Source organism: Olea europaea, unplaced genomic scaffold (assembly GCF_002742605.1).
Source record: "Olea europaea var. sylvestris unplaced genomic scaffold, O_europaea_v1 scaffold231, whole genome shotgun sequence".
NCBI classification, from domain to species: domain Eukaryota; kingdom Viridiplantae; phylum Streptophyta; class Magnoliopsida; order Lamiales; family Oleaceae; genus Olea; species Olea europaea.
The window spans coordinates 353,330-374,585 of NW_019241194.1; the positions used below are offsets into that span (position 1 = coordinate 353,330).

Here is a 21,256-nt window from a genome sequence, read left to right on the forward strand (position 1 = left end):
AAAATAGAATTAAAAAGCATTATATATATATATATATATATATATATATATATTTTTTTTTTTTTTTTCAAATATAAATTGCAATTTATCATTTCTCGAAACTTTTACTTGACAACCCCATAAGCATCACTCGATTAATCCGCCACACATCCATACGACCCGTTCTAATATGAAAATTTAGTAAGAGTGAGTATTAATAAAAAAAAAAACCCTATAAGAAAAAAAATTGCATATTTTTATTAACATGAAATAATTACAAAAATGAAATTGCATACTGATATTTTTTAAATTTGGAGCAAACTGGTCGCGACATCCAAAAGTTTAAGAAATTTCATAAGAATTTTCTATATCTCGTAGGATTTACATACTTGACCAAACGGTCTATCCCGTAGGATTTAACAAAAAAATCAATCCAAAAGGCCTTAACGTATTTCATGCCAAAATCTATAAAAATATCAAGAAATGAGAATTAACCACTTGCACATTACTTACCTCAAATGATGCCAAAGAAATTCTGAAATAACTTGTGAAATAAAATGTTATTTCTTTTCAAGTGTGTGTGTAGACGTGTGAAATGCATGTTGGTAAAGGAAAGTTCTTCACATAGTTTATATATATATGATTATGAAATAAAATTCAAAACGTCCCAAGCAATTCAATGAATTGATTAATTTTCAATCAATCATGGTGGTTGTTTTATTGATGGGACTGTACAGTGGAAATGAGAGGTTACAAGTATTAAATTAAATGAATGGTTTGGTGGTGTTTGAAATTCCAGAAATGTAAGTCCTCAAATGATTATATATATATATATATGTAGGATTTAGAATATCTTTCTTCATATCAAGATAACTCGAATATAACTAGTCCAAAATTATTTCTTCTTGAGTCAATTTATGTTATTTAGCACGAGCTACAAATTGAGTAGAATATCAATATATTTTATCAACTTTTGGAATACTTAAATATTTGACCCAAATAACTTACGATAATTTCAAAAAGTATACGTATGCAAAATAAATCATTTATAGAAATAAGTGGGATGTGTTTATCACTTCAACTTTTGGACTTTAGTATGATGATAGTGTTAGACACAAATTAGTTTATTTACTAAATTACCAACATTGAATTTAGCCAACATGAAATTAAAATTTAAAATTCAAAGTGTTACATCCCTACCCCTTAAAATAATTTCATCCTCGAAACTACCTTATTTAGCCGAACAGCTCTGGATACTTGGCTTTTATTTCTTCTTCTTTTTCCCAAGTAGCCTCTTCGACTCCATGATTTTTCCATCGAACTTTAACCAAGGCAATTTCTTTATTTCTTAATGTATGTGTTCTCCTTTCGATAATCTCCAAAGGAGCCTCTTCATACGTTAGATCTTTCTGTACTTCCAAGCTTATCACATGCTCAAGATCATGCACATACTATCTAAGCATTGACATGTGGAATACATTATGTACTGTTGATAGTTTAGGTGGCAATTCTAGACGGTACATTACATTTCCAATTCAGTCTAGAATATCGAAAGGACCTATGAATTGAGGTCTCAGCTTTCCCTTCTTGCCAAATTTAAGAACTCCTTATATTGGTGCCACTTTTAGAAACACTTTCTCACCGACTTCAAATTCTATCAATTTTCTCTGTTGATCTGCATAGCTTTTTTGTCTATCTTGAACATACTTTATTCCGTCCCTAATTTTATCAATTGTTTGCACTGTCCTTGCAATAATCTCTGGACCCAAAATTCATTTTTCTATGACTTCATCCCAATGAACTAGGGATCTACATCTTCTATCATAAAGAGCTTCATAAGGAGCTGTGCCAATAGTAGCCTGGAAAGCTATTATTGTATGCAAACTCCACAAATGTTAGGTGTGACTCCCAACTACCTCCCAAATCCAAGACACATGCTTGGAGCATGTATTCTAAGATCTGAATAGTCCTATCAGATTGTCCATCAGATTGAAGATGATAGGCAGTACTAAAATTTAAGTTTGTGCCCTTAGTTCCCTGAATGCTCTTCCAAAATTTAGAAGAAACCTTGGGTCTCGATCTGAGACGATAGATGTTGGTTTTCCATGCAGCCTCACAATTTCTTTAACATATAATTAAGCAAATTGATCCATATTGTAGTTCATCCTTACTGGAAGAAAATGAGTTGACTTTGTCAACCTGTCCACAATTACCCAGATGGCATTGTTCGGAGATCTCGATACATTTTAGTACCACCGGGATGTACAGCATACGGGGCATAATTAGCTTCCTCTAATATTTCCTTTCTTATCCCTTCATCCTTTGGTACACATAATCTTCCCTTGAACATCAAAGTATTTTCCTCTGTTATTACAAAACCTTTTCTCTTAGTTGTACCAACTTACGCCTTAATTTTCCTCAAAAATAGATCTTTGTCTTGAGCATCCTTGATTCTACCCCTAAGGGTATGTTGTATCTTTAATGCTGAATTTTTTGTGAAAACTTGAGTTGATGGGATGACAACTTCCAATTTCAATTTATCAAACTCATTTATCAACTACACTTGAGTTGTGGGTAAGGCTTGTCCCACTATCTTCCTACTAGGAGCATCGACGACTATGTTAGCTTTACCTGGATGGTAATAGATAGTGCAATCATAATCCTTAACTAAGTCTAGCCACCTTTTCTGTAACATATTCAGATCCTTTTGAGTAAAGAAGTATTTCAAACTTTTATGAACTGTATAAATATCGCACTTTCCTCGTAGAGGTAATGACGCCATATCTTTAGAGCGTGTACTATTGCTGCCAACTCTAGATCATGTGTAGGGTAGTTTTGCTCATATTATTTTAATTATCTCGAGGCATATACGATCACCTTCCCAAACTGCATAAGTACACATTCCAAACCCTGTTTGGATGCATCACTTTATAGAACGAATCCATCTGAACCCTCTGGTATAGCTAAAATTGGAGCAGCAACCAGTTTCTGTTTCAGTTCTTGAAAGGTCTCCTCAAATTTCTCAATCCACTGAAACTTTACACCCTTTTTGGTAAATTGGGTCATTGGCCAGCTATTTTAGAAACTCCCTCAATGAATCTCTGATAATAACTAGCTAGTCCCAAGAAACTACGAACTTCACCTACATTTGTTGGTCTGGACCAGTTTGTTACCGCTTCCATTGTACTGAGGTCCACTTCAATTCCTTGTGCCGTAACCACATGTGTAGGGTGGTTTTGCTTATATTGTTTTAATTGTCTCAAGGCATATATGATCACCTTTCCAAAATGCATAAGTACACATCCTAAACCCCGTTTGGATACATCACTGTATAGAACAAATCCATCTGAACCCTCTAATATAGCTAAAACTGGATCTGCAACCAGTTTCTGTTTCAGTTCTTAAAAGGTCTCCTCACATTTCTCAATCCACTGAAAATTTACACCCTTTCTAGTTAATTAGGTCATTAGCCCAGCTAGTTTGGAGAATCCCTCGATGAATCTCTGATAATAACCGGCTAGTCCCAAGAAACTACGAACTTCACCTACATTCGTTGGTCTGGACCAGTTTGTTACCACTTCAACTGTACTAAGGTCTATTTTAATTCCTTGTGTTGTAACCACATGTGTAGGGTAGTTTTGCTTATATTGTTTTAATTGTCTTGAGGCATATGCGATCACCTTCCCAAACTGCATAAGTATACATCCCAAACCCTGTTTGGATGCATCATTGTATATAACGAATCTATCTGAACCCTCTGGTATAGCTAAAACTGGAGTGGCAACCAGTTTTTGTTTCAGTTCAGGCATTCTCACATTTCTCAGTCCACTGAAATTTTACACCCTTTCTGGTTAATTGGATCATTGGCCTAGCTATTTTGGAGAATCCCTCAATGAATCACCAATAATAATCGGCTAGTCCCAAGAAACTACAAATTTCACCTACATTCGTTGGTTTGGACCAGTTTTTTACTGCTTCAACTGTACAAGGGTCCACTTCATCCTTGTGCCATACCCAAATGACCAAGAAAAATTATACGATCAAGCCAAAATTCACATTTCTTGAATTTGGCCTTTTAACTTCTCCCTTCGTAGTGCTCCAACACTATTTTGAGTTGTTCTTCATGTTGATCTTTATTCCATGAATATACCAAAATGTCATCAATTAAGACAATAACAAATTGATCTAAATACTAGTGGAATATCCTATTCATTAAATCCATAAATACTACAGGAGTAATTGTTAATCTAATGGGCATTACTATGAACTCATAATGACCATAGAGGGTTCTAATTGTTGTCTTTGGAATGTCATCTGCCTTCACCTTCAACTGATGATAGTTGACCTCAAATCAATTTTGGAAAATACTATTGCGCCCTTCAACTGATTAAAGAGATCTTCAATCCGAGAAAGGGGATATTCCTTCTTCATTGTCAATCGGTTCAGTTTCCTATAATCGATACACTATCTAATTGAACCATCATTCTTTTTCACAAACAAAATTGGGGCACCCCAAGGAGATGTACTTGGTTGGATGAAACCTTTATCTAACAACTCCTGCAACTGTATCTTTAATTTTTGTAGTTCTTTTAGCGCCATCTTGTATGGAGCTTTAGACACTAGAGTTGCCCTAAGCATGAGGTCAATTGTAAACTCCAATTGCCTATCAGGTGGTGCGCCAAGTAAGTCATCAGGAAATATATCAATGAAATCCCTTACAAGCGGTACATTACCAATAGTAAGCTCCGATGCTGAGTTCCATAGATACTCACTAGAAATCCTTGGCAAGATCTTTTTTTTTTAACGTCTTTTCTGCCTTCATGGCCGATACGAGTCAAGGTAAAGACTTAACTTGTACAGCAAAAAATCGAAACTCATCATCCCCGAGCCTCTAAAACACTACTTCTTTTTTGAAACATTGAATGGTCACGTGATTGCTTCTCAACCAATCCATTCCTAGAATAACGTTAAAGTCTTTCATGTCTAAGAGGTGTAGATTAGCTATTAATTCTTTTCCTTCCATTACTAATTTTACTGCCCTAGCGATCTGATTGGTATTCAAAATTCTACCAGATAGGATGGAAATTTCTATAACACTATCAAATATTTCATATGTAATACATGATTTAGCAATAAATGCGGTGGAGATAAATGAATGAGTCGCTCTGGAGTCTATAAAAACATATGTAGGTAGTTTAGATATTGATAGAATACCTGCCATTACATTCGGATCATCTGTTGCCTCTTCCTGAGTTAAAGCAAAGACTTTGGCTTTCACTTTCTTGCCCTGTTCATTATCCTTCTTAGATGGGTATGCCTTATAGTCTGGAGCAAAATGACCTTTTTGGCCACATCGATAACACACATTTTTTTCCAAACATGCACTCTTTTCCATGGGCATTGTTGCACTTTGGGCATCGTGGAGTAACTTTATTTGGTTTACTTGATCCTGATCTTGTATTGGACTTCTTAAATTGTCCAAATCCTTTCCCTTTATTCGATCCATTCCACTTTCTTTTTCCATACGATTTATTATTCTTCTCAGTCATCCGACCTATTTCTAGACGATCAGAAATTGACTGCATCCACTGAAGTACTTCACTTTAGGTAGTCGTATGGTAAGATGCCATGATTCCTCCAATCTCTGGACGCAGACCTAATTTGAACATCCTAGCCTTCTTTGGCTCAGTATTGACAAGGTGTGTAGCATACCTAGAAAGTTGTTCAAACTTTCTTTCATACTCATCAAGTGACATATTTCCTTGTTTCAACTATAGGAACTCTGCCTCTCTCCGATCCCTTAGTGATTGGGGAAAGTATTTTGTCATTACTTTTTCCTTGAACTATGCCCAAGTCATAGGATGTTGCTGTGCTTCCGTTTTAGTGTGTGATGCAGACTCCCACTAGTGATCTGCTGCTCCAACCAGCATAAATTCAGCACATGATACCTTTTGTGCGTAGTGCATACCATGTGTTTGTAGATTTATTCTAACCTCGTAACCATTCCTTGGCTGCCAAAGGGTTTGCCTTGCCGTCAAAAGAAATAGGCTTGAAATGACGAAACTGCTCCACAATTGAACTTGTGTTGTTAGCATTTGTCAGTCCATTCTAAGGAGCTGGTGCTTGTGCTTGATTCCTACCAAGGTTCAATGCCCTCATCAATCCCTAAACATAGTTGCTTGGTCATGTTGTCCCGCCATTTCCATTAAATTAACAAAATAAATTTTGTCTTAGAAATATTGGACAACACAGTAGCTCAATATGTTCAAAGGAAATTAATTTCTTTTATTAATACTATTCCTTGAAATCAGGATATATAATAGTTAGACATATTTTCTTTTTATATTTCCAATAACATAAAGGTAAAAATATCACAGTACTAAGGAAATGGAATATAAGTTTCTAATCCCTATGAATTCTGTGAATCTTCTTTAATGGAGCTTTATCTTCGGAGGAGTCTTCTGCCTAAAGCCTGGACTCCACATCCATCTCAACCAGTGGCTAAGGTTTATGCTCATGGTCATTCTCTAAATCCAACCCAAGGTCATTCCCATGCTCCCATTCGGGATCTTCCTTTGGGTCCGATTCAATTTGAGGTTCTGGTTCTGGTTTTGGCTCTGGCTCTGGCTCTGGCTCGGGGTCAACCTCAACCTCATCATTGAGCTCATTCCCTATCTCTGGTTGGGATTCTAAGCTTTCACTCCACCATCTAGAAGCGTCTGACAATATATACCAAACTCAATCGTGTTTTGATGCTCTGGGAGGTTACCTTCTAACATCTCATCCCTAACCAAAACTCCCATGTCTTGAGGTGGAAGTGAGTGTATGAGATTATTCACAGCCTCGATATGAGGGATCTCCAGTCCTGTTCCACAGTTGCCATACATCTTTCATAGATGTCTTACAAGTGTTCGACAAGTGGATGAGTCAAGTCAATCATATAATTCTCATAAGACTAAATGATGGACCTACAGTTCAGTGCTGCTCTACAAGCCCTGGCCTTTCTAGCGGTCTGATAAGTTCTAACCATGTCTGTCACATAAGGGTCCAATTATATTTATTTTTGTAGTGATATCAAAGTATATGTTATGCTCTCGTGGTTTTAATAGAATTGCTAATTAATATACCTTCATGTATAATAAAATAATAGCATGCACAACATATTTCTTTATAAACATTCATTTATAATCATTTCATAGAATTCAAGCTTAAATGATACATAAAATCATGCTTGAAAATAAAATGAAACGTAACATTTTCCTCCATACTTTTGAGTTCATCGGATGGTTAGTAGATTGATGAGTGTTAAATGCCATGGGTCTTATTTTAAAATATATTTTTTTCAAGAGAAAAATATTATCACGTAGATGATTAGGATTGTCATTGTTTAAGTTTATTAAATTTTCTTATGACACCACACTACTAATCCATATCAAGACTAAAATTCTATGATTAGGTTTTTCACACACTTCCCAACAAAATCAAAATCTTTGACCACTATGTACCTTGTATGAAGTTGGTAACAATGATTTAAATTTATTAATACTAATATCACATTGGTAAAAAAATTTACATTTAGGTAGAAACATTTACCTTCCATTAACCATGCAGTTAAGTCTCTTTTTGAAAATATTAATTTAACATTATTTAGAAATTAAATATTTTAATGGTTTATTCAACGTAAATTCAATAAATTTTCAAATGTCATAATCGTAACAATTTAACAGAATAGGAAATAAAATATCCTTTTTTTTTAAAACAAAATCATAAGGCATGATCTAAGTTCAATCATCTAAATGTTGGGACTAGGAATTTTACACATAATTCACGCAACGAAATTTATGTTATACATGACTATATATATATATATATATATATATATATATATATATATATTAGATCTCCAAAAAGGTAGATCTGGCCTCTGATACCAAACTGTAACGTCCCAAAATCTATTTTTATAATAATAATTTTTTCTATGTATAAATAAAATAGGTTGAAGCGTTACCAAAATTTCCCTTTTCATAATTTAAGCAAAATCTACTTTTTATTCAAAATTTGAAATTTTGTTTGATAAGTCAATAATTATAAACAACAATTTAAGTAAAAGGTTTTTCTCATCAAATATACTTTAAAGTACTACGGTTTCAAACTATCATTTCGAATTTAACATAAAATGTCAAATGTCCGAACACAAGAAAAATCCATAAATTCAAGTTTAACATAGAACGTCAATTTCTTGAAAACAAAAGAAAAAAACTACTAAATACCATGCATAAAATTTAACAAAAGGAATTTTTTTTTCAAATATAAATTGCAATTTATCATTTCTAGAAACTTTTACTTGACGACCCCATGAGCATCACTCGATTAATCCACCATGCATCCATACGACCCGTTCTAATCTGAAAATTTAGTAAGAGTGAGTATTTTTTTCTTTTTTTTAAAAAACTACTTGTTCCCAGTACATGATATAATTTCAAAAATGACATGGCACACCGACATTTCTTAGATATAGAAAAAACTGGTCACAACATCCAATAGCTCAAGGAATTTCATAAGAATTTCTATATCCCGTAGGATTTACATACTTCATCAAACGGTCCATCCCATAGGATTTAACATAAAAACTGACCCGAAGGCCCTAACGTATTTCATGCCAAAATCTATAAAAATACCAGGAAATAAGAATTAACCACTTGCACATTTCTTACCTCAAATGAGACCAAAGAAATTCTGAAATAACTTGTGAAATGAAACACTATTTCTTTTCAAGTGTGTGTGTGTAGACATGTGAAATGCATTTGGGTAAAGGAAAGTTCTTCACATAGTTTATATATATACCTGTATAAATTTTGTGATTATGAAATAAAATTCAAAACGTCCCAAACAATTCAATGAATTGATTAATTTTCAATCAATCATGGTAGCTGTTTCAGTGATAGGACGGTACAGTGGAAATGAGAGATTACAAGTATTAAATTAAATGAATGGTTTGGTGGCGTTTGAAATTCCAGAAACGTAAGTCTTCGAATGATTATTTTATATATATAGGATTCAGAATATCTTTTTTCATATCAAGATAGCTCGAATATAATTAGTCCAAAATTATTTCTTCTTGAGCCAATTTATGTTATTTAGCACGAGCTACAAATTGAGTATAATATCAATATATTTTTATCAACTTTTGGAATACTTAAATTTGACTCAAATAACTTACGATAATTTCCAAAAGTATATGTATGCAAAATAAATCATTTATACAAATAAGTGGGACATGTTTATCACTTCAACTTTTAGACTTTAGTGTGACGACAGTGTTGGACACGGATTATTTTATTTACCAAATTACCAACATTGAATTTAGCCCACACTGATTTAAAATTTAAATTTTGGAGTGTTACATCAACAACATTTCAATTATATATTTCATCAATTTTTTTTCTAAAATCTACTAAGAATTAAGGGCTTAATAAAACTAAAAAGAAACTATAAATATGAAATGAAGGGAAAAGAATAGGAAAATAGGGAATATCAAAACAAAGAAGTGACTAATTAGAAGGTGAGAGGGAAGACATCATCTTGATGATCTTCTTGTCCCATCTCTCCATCGCAACATCCCAAACGTCATTCCCAGTGAGTTTCAACTACCATGATTCAATATCAGTAATCATTAAGAGATGAGGAGAAATTGATAATTACGCAACCATGGAAGCTTTGTGGATGAAGTATTGAGGATTTCTCATCACACAAAGCATGCCAGCTATTGTCCAGTCTATTCGCGTCCACGTAAGGAAATTTCAACATGTTTTGACCGAAGACTTGGTCGGAGGAGGTTACCATAAATGGATGAGTGTGGAAGATGCTCAATGATGCAAGACCTGAATGTTCAGACAACAGAAAGTATATTTAGAGACGATTGCATAGTAATAATCAATATCTAACAACTTAAATAAAGTAAGATAATCTAAACACTAATAAACAAAAGTGTGAAATAAGCAAGAGAGAACACAAATGATAGCTTTTAGTGTAAAGAGTTGTGTTGAGAACAAATATTACAAAAGTTTCTCATTTATATGGTTTCAGTTGAAGTAGTTGCCATTGGATTGGAACCACATGGCTACATTTCCCACGTCGAAGTCATATCACTCAGTCTGCTACGCATTTAATACATTAACAACGTGTTAGCCATCCTACGTCATGGCTAACTATTTTGACGTTCATTATTATGAACATTAGTCATTCCTAAAGATAGCATATAGATCATTTAAAAGACAACCAAAGAGAGCTTCAGATATAGGGATAGCTTCAGCTAATTCAGAAGGAGGTTCGGGTGACAGTATGAAGAACTTAGGGACAAGGAGCATCGGCTCCTCTTTTGACTTTTTCTTGATTGATTGTTGACTTTATGCTCAGTGACATTATCTTCAATTGGAGCCTCGATGGTGAGGTGTGACAATAGTCCCCTGGGTCTTTGCATGATCATTCGTGTGTTGCATGGACTTGTATAAAAAATTTTGTTGCAGGGTTGATTATTTGGACATCGCAATAGTCCCCTAACTCTAAATATAAATAATTATACTAGAATTAGAATTTGAAAATAGAACTTTAATGAATCGTTTAGGCTACTGATAGAGGGTGTTGTCCAAAGCTGCGTGAAAACTCAACTTATGGAAAAGATGAAGGAGCATCACCCGAGGCATTTTATTCGAGGCTGTTGGCTCTAAAGTAGGCTTATATCTGAGGCGTTGCCAAAGTTATTAACACAAAAGCTGATGTGGTGTGCCTCTACTATTCGCTGAAGCTGTAAGGTAATTTTGAAAAGGCAAATTTTTGAAGCATTAGGAATACGAGACATCTTTTATTGTACCCAAATGATTTGCTATCTAATACATTTTCCAAGAAAGATAGCTAGGATAATTTGACTTTCTGTACACGCAATCATCGTCGCATTTAATGAGTAATGATGAGTGTTGCAAGTGGTTTCTACGCGACTCCAATGTTCTGATTTGAACTATAGAATTTAAACGATAGACATTAGACATTATGGTTGGCTCAAAATGAGCTTAAATGAATGGTTAGATGTTTCAGATTGAAATCCTAAGGTTGAGGTTCATTACCCTTACCTATAAAAGGATGTGACTTTGGAAAAATCATTCTTTACTTCGGTAAAAAGAAAAATCAAACCTTCAAAAAGCTCTTGACCCTTTTTGTATCTTTGTTCGCTACCATTCGAGTTTTTTAAGCCAAATTTTAAGAATTCTGATGAGTTGTATGTTTGTCTTTGTTCTTTTAAGTATTTTTGTCGATAGATTTCCTCTTTCTCTTTAGAAATGTCATCTTCATCTTCTGAGGAGGTAATCTAACATTATAACCATAGCTGCGGAGATGTGGGTTACCTTAACCAGTACCGTCGACCTTGTCCAAGCCATTAGGACTAGTCAGAGCGTCCTACTTGTGATGGGGTAACTGATATTCCTTCAATTGTAACTGCATTCTACCTAGTAGATTTGAGGGAAAAATATTACATTTCGTATAACATCAAACTCTTAGCCCCATCTCCTGATGATCGAGTATGCTTTCCTAGGTAGGGATGCATCATAGTCAGCTAGTTTTTCTAAAATGGGGACTTCGTTTGCCCCCATCATTGTTTCTTTAGGGCTATTCTGAGGTCATATAGGCTGACACCTACCCAACTCGTCCCCAATTCTTTAGATCAATTAGTAGGAGACGTTCCTTGGTGAGGACATACTCCTTCACGACCATTTTTCAGACTAGGGTTTTGGGAAAAGTGGTTTCCAAAGGATGGTACTCTCTTTTTCTAGTAGGGTTAAACCTTCCATTCATCATAAACCTTCTCGTATCCATCAAAGGATAGAAAGAGACTTGGTTCTAAGTAAGGGGATAGTAGCAAATGTATGAGGGTGATATAGCTCTTTATGTGACAGTTCCAATTACCTACTCTGAAGATCTTCAGTGTTCCATCTTCAGTTGTACTGTTTTCAAATATGGGATTGATTCTAACTTTTGATGTGTTGCAAGGTTGAATGAATGCTTCGAGTTGATTGAAGGTAAGTTAGGTATTGTTGAAGACATTTACCTTCGTCCCTTATCTTCTAGGGAGTTTGAGCATTTAATTATTGCTCATGGATTTTTCAAGGAGTTCAAACCTAATGGCTCGAAGAGGTAATACCAAATTTTCCATACTTATTATTTGTCATTGTGATTCTAATGACATCTGAATTATTTTTTGTAGAAAGTTTTTAGAAGATGAAGTATCCTGCCTCAGATATGGCTTCCATCCTACCTGCAACCTCTACGGCTGGGAAGAAAGGGTTGAAGCGTTCATCTGCTACTCCCAAGTAGGTGAGGGACAAAGTGGTTAAGGTCAGCAGGAAAGTTGCTGATTGTGAAAATGAGGTATGACCTCCTCTTAAAGATAAGGAGAAAAATGAGATGGAAGAGGTCCCCAAGAAGAAATAAAAGTTCTCTTCCACTGGAGAAAGGGGTCGATGGTTGGCCCACTGCCTCGATTTAAAGTCCCAGCAAGGAAAAACTAATGGTAGTTTCTATTGCTGTAGCCAAGAGGGTAGAAGAGGTCAACTATCATGGAATCCCCAAGGCAGAAACCGTCGAAGAGGATGAGGAGTTCAAGGGAGTTAGTTGCTTTTGACGTAGCTCTTGGTCTCAAGCTCTACATTCCTAAAAGGAACAATGACCTAGTTCTGAAGGTTCTGTCCATGCTTTTCCCATAGGCTTAGATTGTAACTTCTATATTTCACATGTATTGGATGGATAGGTGGTAGACCCTTGTGGAGAATAGTGACTCGGTAGCGATTTACCACCATGAGGAGTCAGACTGGGAGAGCCTTTGGATCGCCATAGAGGCTGAAGTCCTCTTTAAGAAGCTTCAAAAGAAAAATATGGAGTTGTCGAGTAGGACCTCTCAAACCGAGGAAGTAGTAAAAAAGGCTAAGGCCAATACCAATGCTGTAAGGAAACAGTAGGCTAAGAAGTTCGTGAAGCTCAATTCTGTCTTAGTAGAGATTGAAAATCTGAGGAAGGAAGTCCACTTATCTCGAAGTGAACTGGCTTTCCTAACTAAGTGAGTGGAAATTCGAACGCTCACCAGAAACTGGTTGCTGAGGCCTTGGACATGTTGAATAAAGAAAATGCAATGTTGAAGTAGCGAGTGGAATAGCTCGACTCTATGGTTATTGGCCTCACTGAAGAGGTTGAGTGCATTGGGGGAAAGCCCAATCTGCTGGCAGTGATATTGTGAAATAATATATAGCAAACTTTCACTTAACCGAGGAGTATCAACCTTTCTCCAAAAGGAGGGAGTTTGCATACATTGAGGTGGAGAAATGGATTGAGGTACACTCAACTTTTGACACATCGAGCTAAGATCGAAGTTTTTGGAAGAAGGAAGGAGGTAGAACTTGAGTCTTTGACGGGGGACAATCATGTAATTGAGCTCAAAGATGATGAAGCAGGGGACAACAATTTAACTTCTAAAGTAGTTAGTCCCCAAGTCATCATCCATTTCATTGGTACTTGTCTCCCTTCCTCTCCTCCATTAGTGTAAATATGAGTTGTTTAATGAATGGCAAATTCTTTTCTTACATTTGTGTATTTTTATTGATTTTTGTTTACTATTATTGCTTTCATATCAACGCTTCCTATCCATTTTTAATTTTTAATTTAGACAATTGAAGTTTTTCTAAGTGTTAGGATTTTACCCATATTTTAACTTTGTCTTTCCTCAGCATGGGTTTGAATGGTTCGTCTATGTAGAGGCTTTCTCCACAACTTTGGTCAGTGGAGAGCATGTAATATCCACTTTGGGAGAAGTGGAGGTGGTCCTTTTTAGGATCCAACTCTTCGTTGAAGTGCCTACGCTTCCCTACATGGTGGATGACTCACTAGGCAGAGGCTTCTCCTATGACCTTTGTCGCAGAGAGGTATTTTTTTTTCTTTTAAGGAATTTTAACAAGGTCATTTTCATTGGGTTAAACAAACTTTATTATATTTTCAAACTTTTTCACTAGTACTACCTTTTTAGGTATCCTGCATTCCAAGGATGTAGCTGTGCCTTACCATCCAAATTTTCGGTCATATAGGTTCCTGGCCTAATCTCTTCTCTAATACAATAGAGACCTTCCCAGTTAGGACCAAGAGTTCATATCCCTAGTTCTTTAGAAGACAGAAATAGCCTTCGTAATACAAGGTTTTTCACATGAAAGGATTTTTTCTTGATCTTAGAATTGTAGTATCGCATCATCTTTCACTGGTAGGCCGGTAAACCTATTTGACCGAGTTTATAGCTTTTGATCCATAAGCCACAGAGAAATGAATTTCTCTTGTGGCTATTCTATTAGGGGTCATATAGCCCATACGACTTAAGGTAACTCGTTCACCTAAACCCCTTTGGAAGCATCTAGGTTTCGTTTGAGGGTGTACTTGATGGTCTTATTGACTGCTTCCACTTGTCCATTGGCTTGATGATGGTGTAGGTAAAGAAATCCTTCTTGATTCCTACTTCTTTACACAATTTCCTAATCTTTTTGTTATCAAAATCTCGTCCATTATCGAAAATGATTGAATGGGGAAATTCTAAACCTATGGATAATGTTATTCCATAAAATTTTGGAAGTGTTAGCTTCTATAGTTTCGACCATGGGTTCAACTTCCAACCATTTGGTAAAATAATCGGTGGCGACAATAGCAGAGCTAGCACTATCCATTCTTTTAGGTAGAGGCCCTATAAGATCAATCCTCTACCAAGTGTTGGATACAATACTTAGTTCCCAGGAAGGTTATCTTTGTATTGTCATGAAGCTTCTGACATTTATCACACTTTTTTATAGACATTGTGCATCTCTTTTTCAATGTAGGCCAATAGTATCTTTGCCTCAGTACCTTTTGTGCCAAAGCTTATCCTCCTTTGTGATTATGACAAATCCCTTTATGAGTTTCTTGGAGCATATAGGTGACCTCCTTTCCACCTATGCGTTGGAAGAGAGACATTGCTTATATAGTACATCATCCTAAAAAATAAGAAGTTCATGTCATCTTCAAAGCTTCTAGGCCTCCTCTTTGTTAGAGAGTAATAACTGATCTTTGAGAAATACTATGATAGGCTGCATCCATAGGAAAGTATCTTCGATCCACATTACCTCTTCACCCTTAAAGGTGGAGGGTCGAGGGAGGTGTTCTATATGCACGACAATAAGTAATTCAGAATCCTTGCCACTTGCTAACTTTAAGAGAGCATCTACATGGTATTTTCGATGCGTGGGACCTATACTAGCTCAAACTTTTCAAAGGATGGGATAAAGTCCATTACCAGTTTTAAATACGCAGCCATACTTTAGTCTTTGGTTGAGAAATTGCTATAAATCTGGCTTACTACCAATTGGGAATCACTATTGATAATTAGCCTTTTCACCTGTATATCTTTAGCTAATCTAAGACTAGCCAGAATGGCTTCATACTTTGCTGCATTGTTGGTAGCTTTGAATTCGAAACTCATAGCACAATTAAGTGTACGTACTTTTGGGTTGACTAAGACCATTACTACCCTATAACCCAATTTTCTAGTGGAACCATCAACAAATAGATTCTAAGTAGGAGGTTCGACAAGTTTTATCTCCTTTTCCATTTCTAGAGTATGGACGAACACTACTACAAAATCTATTAAAGCTTGGCGTTTAACAATAGTTCTCGTTTTGAACATGTAAACACCATGTCGAACTTACTAAGCTCTATAACCCACTTTATCATTCTTCCTGAAGCATTAGGTTTTTGGAACACTTGCCGAGTAGAAAATTAGTTAACACTTGTATGGTATGGGCCTGAAAATACAGCCTCAATTTTTGGGAGGTAGTAACCAAAGATAGGGCTAGGTTCTTCATGTCTGGATAGTGGGTTTCTACTACTAAAAGTGCTTTACTCTTATAGTAGATTGGTAGTTGGTGGTTACCTTCCATCCTTACAAGTACTAAAATTATAGCATCTTTTGTAACTGCCAAGTATAGTTATAGAGGCTTGCCATTTTTTAGCTTGAAGAGGAGGAAAGCCTGTCCAAATTGCTTTTTCAACTCTTACAAGGCCTCTTTACACTCCTCCGTTCTCTGAAATTTCTTTTCTGTCTTGAGGATTATGAAAAAGCAAGGCATTTATCCATTGTCTTTGAGACAAAGTGACTCAATAGCTTATACGCCCAATGAAGCTTGACACCTCTTTAGACTTCTGGGATGACCTTATTTTGATCAAGACTTTGATTTTCTCAAGATTGGCCTTTATATCTCTTTTGGTTAACCATGTAACCTAAAAATCTTCCTGAGGTAACTTCGAATGCACATTTGATTGGTTCAACCTCAACTTGTACTTTCATAGTAATTGAAAGGCTTCATTGAAGTGCTTTTTGTGATCCTTTTTTTTCAAACTCTTCACCAGCATATCATCTATGTACATGGCAATAGAGACCTTTGTCCGTTACACTAGCTGGATACATTGGTATCTAATTATATCCTGAATAAGCATCCATAAAACTTAGTACTTCGTGCCCAGCAACAAAAATCAACAGGTTGATCTATTCGTGGAAGTGGAAAGCTATCATTGGGACAGGCTTGGTTAAGGTTGAAAAAATCTAGACATACTGATGTGAACCCCGTAGCAACGTTGACTACGAAACCCACAACGAGATTGACGAACCTAAGAAAGCCAAATTAATACAAAGTTTAGGATTAACCCAAAAGAAAGTCAAACCAAAAAATCCAACAAGAACGACGCTTGAAAGACCCCGTGATCACGCAATCCAAGAATTAAATCCGGTTGTTTGAACGCCACAAGTTAACACTTGATAAGTTCGAAGTTGTTCAATGAAGAACGATGAAGAGAAGACAATACGCCTCACTTTAATTCAATATCAATAATGTCAAAAGTTTTTAACAATTGAACGGAAACTCCTATTTATACTAAACCTAAAAACTAGGTAAAAATCGTGCAAAAGTCGATCATAATCCCCAAAATATGGAAAAGAATCAAAATCTAACAAAATATGAAAAATTGCCAAAAGTTGAAAAATTCGCCAAAAAATGAACTATGCGACCGCATAGTGTTTTTCTATGCAGTCGCATGGTTCAACCAAAAATCCAAACTTGAGTTTCGGTATGCCTCGATGCGGTCGCAAGCCCCATAAGCTTATGCGGTCGCATAGGCTTAATTTCCTCCGTCTTCGGCCTTCGATATTAAATTGATCCAAGTTGATTCGACCTTCGACCCGACCATGAAAGTTGTTCCATTTTGAGTCCCGAACATGTTTCCATCAATGGTTTATTGAACGAGCAATCCCATCGCTTATTTCACTTGTTTTGCCCTTGATCGCGTCATTGGTCCACCATCGATTATCAACGGGTCTCGTCTCGCACTCGCCTTCGTCGGACTCGACTCCTGGATCATATCATCCCCCCCTCTTCAAAAGGATTCATCCTCGAATCTGAACCTGCATCAAACAGAGAGAGATCAGATACATTAAAAGTAGCCAAAACATACACTCATCTGGAAGGTCCAACTTGTATGCATTATCGTTTATCTTTTCGATAATTTGAAATGGTCCATCGCCCCTCGGTTGCAACTTGGACTTCCTTTGCTCCGGAAATCACTCCTTCCTAAGGTGCAACCAAACCCAATCTCCTGGCTCGAATGTCACACATTTCCTACCTTTGTTTACCTACGACGCAACCAACTTACTTTTACTTTCAATTTGTGCTCTTACCTTTTCATGGAGTGACTTAACCAATTTCGCCTTCTTTTTGCAATCTAAACTACCACGTTCATTCACAGGTAAGGGAATTAAATCCAAATGAGTTAGTGGATTAAAACCATATACAATTTCAAATGGAGAATATGACGTAGTAGAGTGAACAGCTCGATTGTATACAAATTCAACAAATGGTAGACACTCCTCCCAACTCTTCAAATTTTTATTAATTACTGTGCGTAACAATTGTGTCATAGTCCTATTCACTACCTCGATTTGCCCATTCGTTTGTGGGTGGTAAGTTGTGGAAAATAGTAACTTAGTGCCTAACTTACCCAACAAAACTCTCCAAAAGTGACTTAAAAATTTGACATCCCGATCCGACACTATGCTTCTAGGAACCCATGTAAACGCACAATCTCTTTAAAGAATAAGTCTGCAATGTTCGTGGTATCGTCAATTTTGTGACATGGTATAAAATGTGCCATTTTGCTGAACCTATCTACAACCACAAAAATAGAATCCCGACCTCTCTTAGTCCTAGGTAAACCCAAAACAAAGTCCATCGAAATGTCAACCCAAGGTTCACTAGGTGTAGGTAAAGGTGTGTACAAACCTTGTGGTAAAACCTTAGATTTAGCCTTTTTACAACCTATGCATCGACTACAAATTCGCTCAACATCACTTTTCATCTTAGGCCAATAAAAATGCTCCTTCAATACATCTAAAGTCTTTTGAACCCCAAAGTGTCCCATCAATCCACCACTACGTGCCTCCCTTACTAACAACTCCCAAATAGAACAATTAGGAACACATAACCTATTTTTCCGAAATAAATACCCCTCATGCCTAAAGAACCTATCAACCGCCCCTTTTATGCATGACAAATAAATATTTGAAAATTCAACATCTTTTTCATACAATTCCTTAATATGTTCAAACCCGAGTAACTTAGAACCAAGAGTAGTTAGCAATACGTACCTTCGCGACAATACATCCGTCACCACATTTTCCTTACCTTGTTTATACCGAATGACGTATGGAAAGGTCTCAATGAATTCCATCCACCGTGCATGCCTCTTGTTCAATTTACCTTGCCCCTGTAAGTGCTTTAGTGACTCATGATCGGTGTGTATTACGAACTCCTTCGGCCATAGATAATGTTGCCAAGTCTCCAAAGCTCGAACAAGTACATAAATTTCTTTGTCATATGTAGGATAATTTAAAGCAGCTCCACTCAATTTCTCGCTAAAGTATGCAATAGGCCTCCGACCCTGCATTAAAATTACTCCAATCCCTATTCCTGATGCAACACACTCAATCTCGAATGTTTTGTCAAAGTTAGGTAATACCAAAATAGGTGCTTCACACAATCTACCTTTAATAGTATTAAATGCAAGTTCCTGTTCATCACCCCAATGAAAACCTACACTCTTTTTAACTACTTCCGTGAGTGGTGCAGTGATAGTGCTAAAATCTTTCACAAATCGCCTATAAAAACTAGCCAAACCATGAAAACTCCTAACTTCCGTTATGCTTTTAGGTGTCGGCCAATCTCTAATAGCTTTTATCTTTTCATCGTCTACTTCTACCCCATTAGCATTAACCACAAAACCAAGAAAAATAACTCTATCCATACAAAATGTGCATTTCTTAAGATTAGCATAGAGTTGCTCTTTCCTTAAAACAATTAGCACACACTTTAAATGTTCCAAATGCTCTCCTAGGCCTTTGCTATAGATTAATATGTCGTCAAAATAAACCACAACAAATTTTCCTATAAAAGCACATAAAACATGATTCATTAAATGCATAAAAGTGCTAGGTGCATTTGTGAGTCCAAACGGCATAACCAACCATTCATATAAATCATATTTAGTTTTAAAAGCCATTTTCCATTCATCACCTTCCCGCATACGAATTTGATGACACCCGTTTTTTAAATCAATTTTAGAAAATATGCAAGAACCATGTAATTCATCAAGCATGTCATCTAACCTAGGTATAGGGTGACGATACTTTACCGTTATGTTGTTGATAGCCCTACAATCCACGCACATTTGCCATGTTCCATCCTTTTTTGGCACAAGCAAAACCGGTACCGCACAAGGACTCATGCTTTCCCTCACATATCCTTTGTTCATTAACTCCTCCACTTACCTTTGAAGCTCCTTAGTCTCCTCAGGATTATTTCGATAAGCCAGTCGATTTGGAATGACAGCTCCGGGTATGAAGTCAATTTGATGTTCAATGCCTCAAATAGGCAACAATCCACTTGGTGCATCCTCCGGAAATACATCGTCGAATTCCTGCAACAAAGACTTAGCCAAACTAGGGAGGGGTGGGTTAGTTTCCTCAAAATTGAGGAGTGATTCTTTATAAAGGAACAAGATCATCTCTTTTCTCTCAATTACCGCCCTCCTCAAATCACTCTCTTTTGCAAAGAAAATTCACTCGTGTTTTCTCTCTTCTCTCGGGGCACTCTCTTTCTTTTCTCTCTTGTGATTGCTCTCTCTTTTTCTCTCTAATGGCTATCTCAACATTTTCTCTCTTTTTCTCCAACTCACGATTTGCCCTCATTTTTTCTATCTCTTTTGCTTTCCTCTGTTCCTCACTTCTCAATTTTAATTGATCCTCATAGACTTTCGCTAGTGTTAATGGCACAAGAGTAATGGTCCTTCCATCCTTAATGAAACTATATCAATTTTTGTACCCATCATGCATAGCCTTCCTATCGTATTGCCATGGTCGCCCCAATAAAATATGTCCCGTTTGCATTGGCACCACATCACACACTAACTCGTCCTTATAACTCCCAATTGTTAAATTAAGTAACACCCTTCGATTCACCCTCACCTCGCCACTTTCATTCAACCATTGCAATTTATAAGGTTTTGGGTGTCTCAACAATGTTAAACCCAATTTTTCTACAAGAGATATGCTAGCTACATTAGTGCAACTACAACCATCAATTATAACACTACATACCGTATTGTTGACGTGGCATTGAGTGTGGAAAATGTTCTCCCGTTGCAACTCCAAGTCATCCGCTTTGACGTGAGTAGTGAGAGCTTGCCTTGTGACTAGTAGTCCCCAACTGGTCCTTCAACTTTTTCTTCTTCACTAACACCCTCCAATGCCGGCATGTCATCAAACTCGCCATCACTATCGCTCATAATCTCTCCATTATCCCACAATACAATCGCCCATTTGTTTGGGCATTGATAAGCAATATGCCCCATTCCCAAACACCTAAAATATTTGATGTCCCGATTACGCGACGGTTGTGCCTCCGATTTTGATATTGGTTTGCTAGTGTTTTCATCCTTGCCCTTTTGCCAATCATTTTTACCTCTAGGTACAGCCCCATTTTTGTTGTTGTCATCCCACTTTGATTTCCATGTTGGATTAGGAGTCGAAGTACCTAACGGTTGCCTAGATGTCCCCTTCCTCTTCAATTACCTCTTGACCTTCATTGCCACATGTAACATGTCCTTGATTTTCACATAG

General features: G+C 36.4%; 1 protein-coding gene across 1 annotated transcript; it reads right to left on the reverse strand.

Moving 5' to 3' along the window:
• Positions 1–1,214: 1,214 nt before the first annotated feature.
• Positions 1,215–2,761, reverse strand: LOC111381472. The gene is made up of 5 exons (XM_023005260.1): positions 2,611–2,761; positions 2,193–2,343; positions 1,896–2,101; positions 1,614–1,738; positions 1,215–1,388 (listed from the first exon to the last, which is right to left on the reverse strand). Exons 1-5 carry the CDS (start codon positions 2,759–2,761, stop codon positions 1,215–1,217), a joined length of 807 nt encoding a protein of 268 aa, XP_022861028.1.
• Between the last annotated feature and the right edge of the window lie 18,495 nt (positions 2,762–21,256).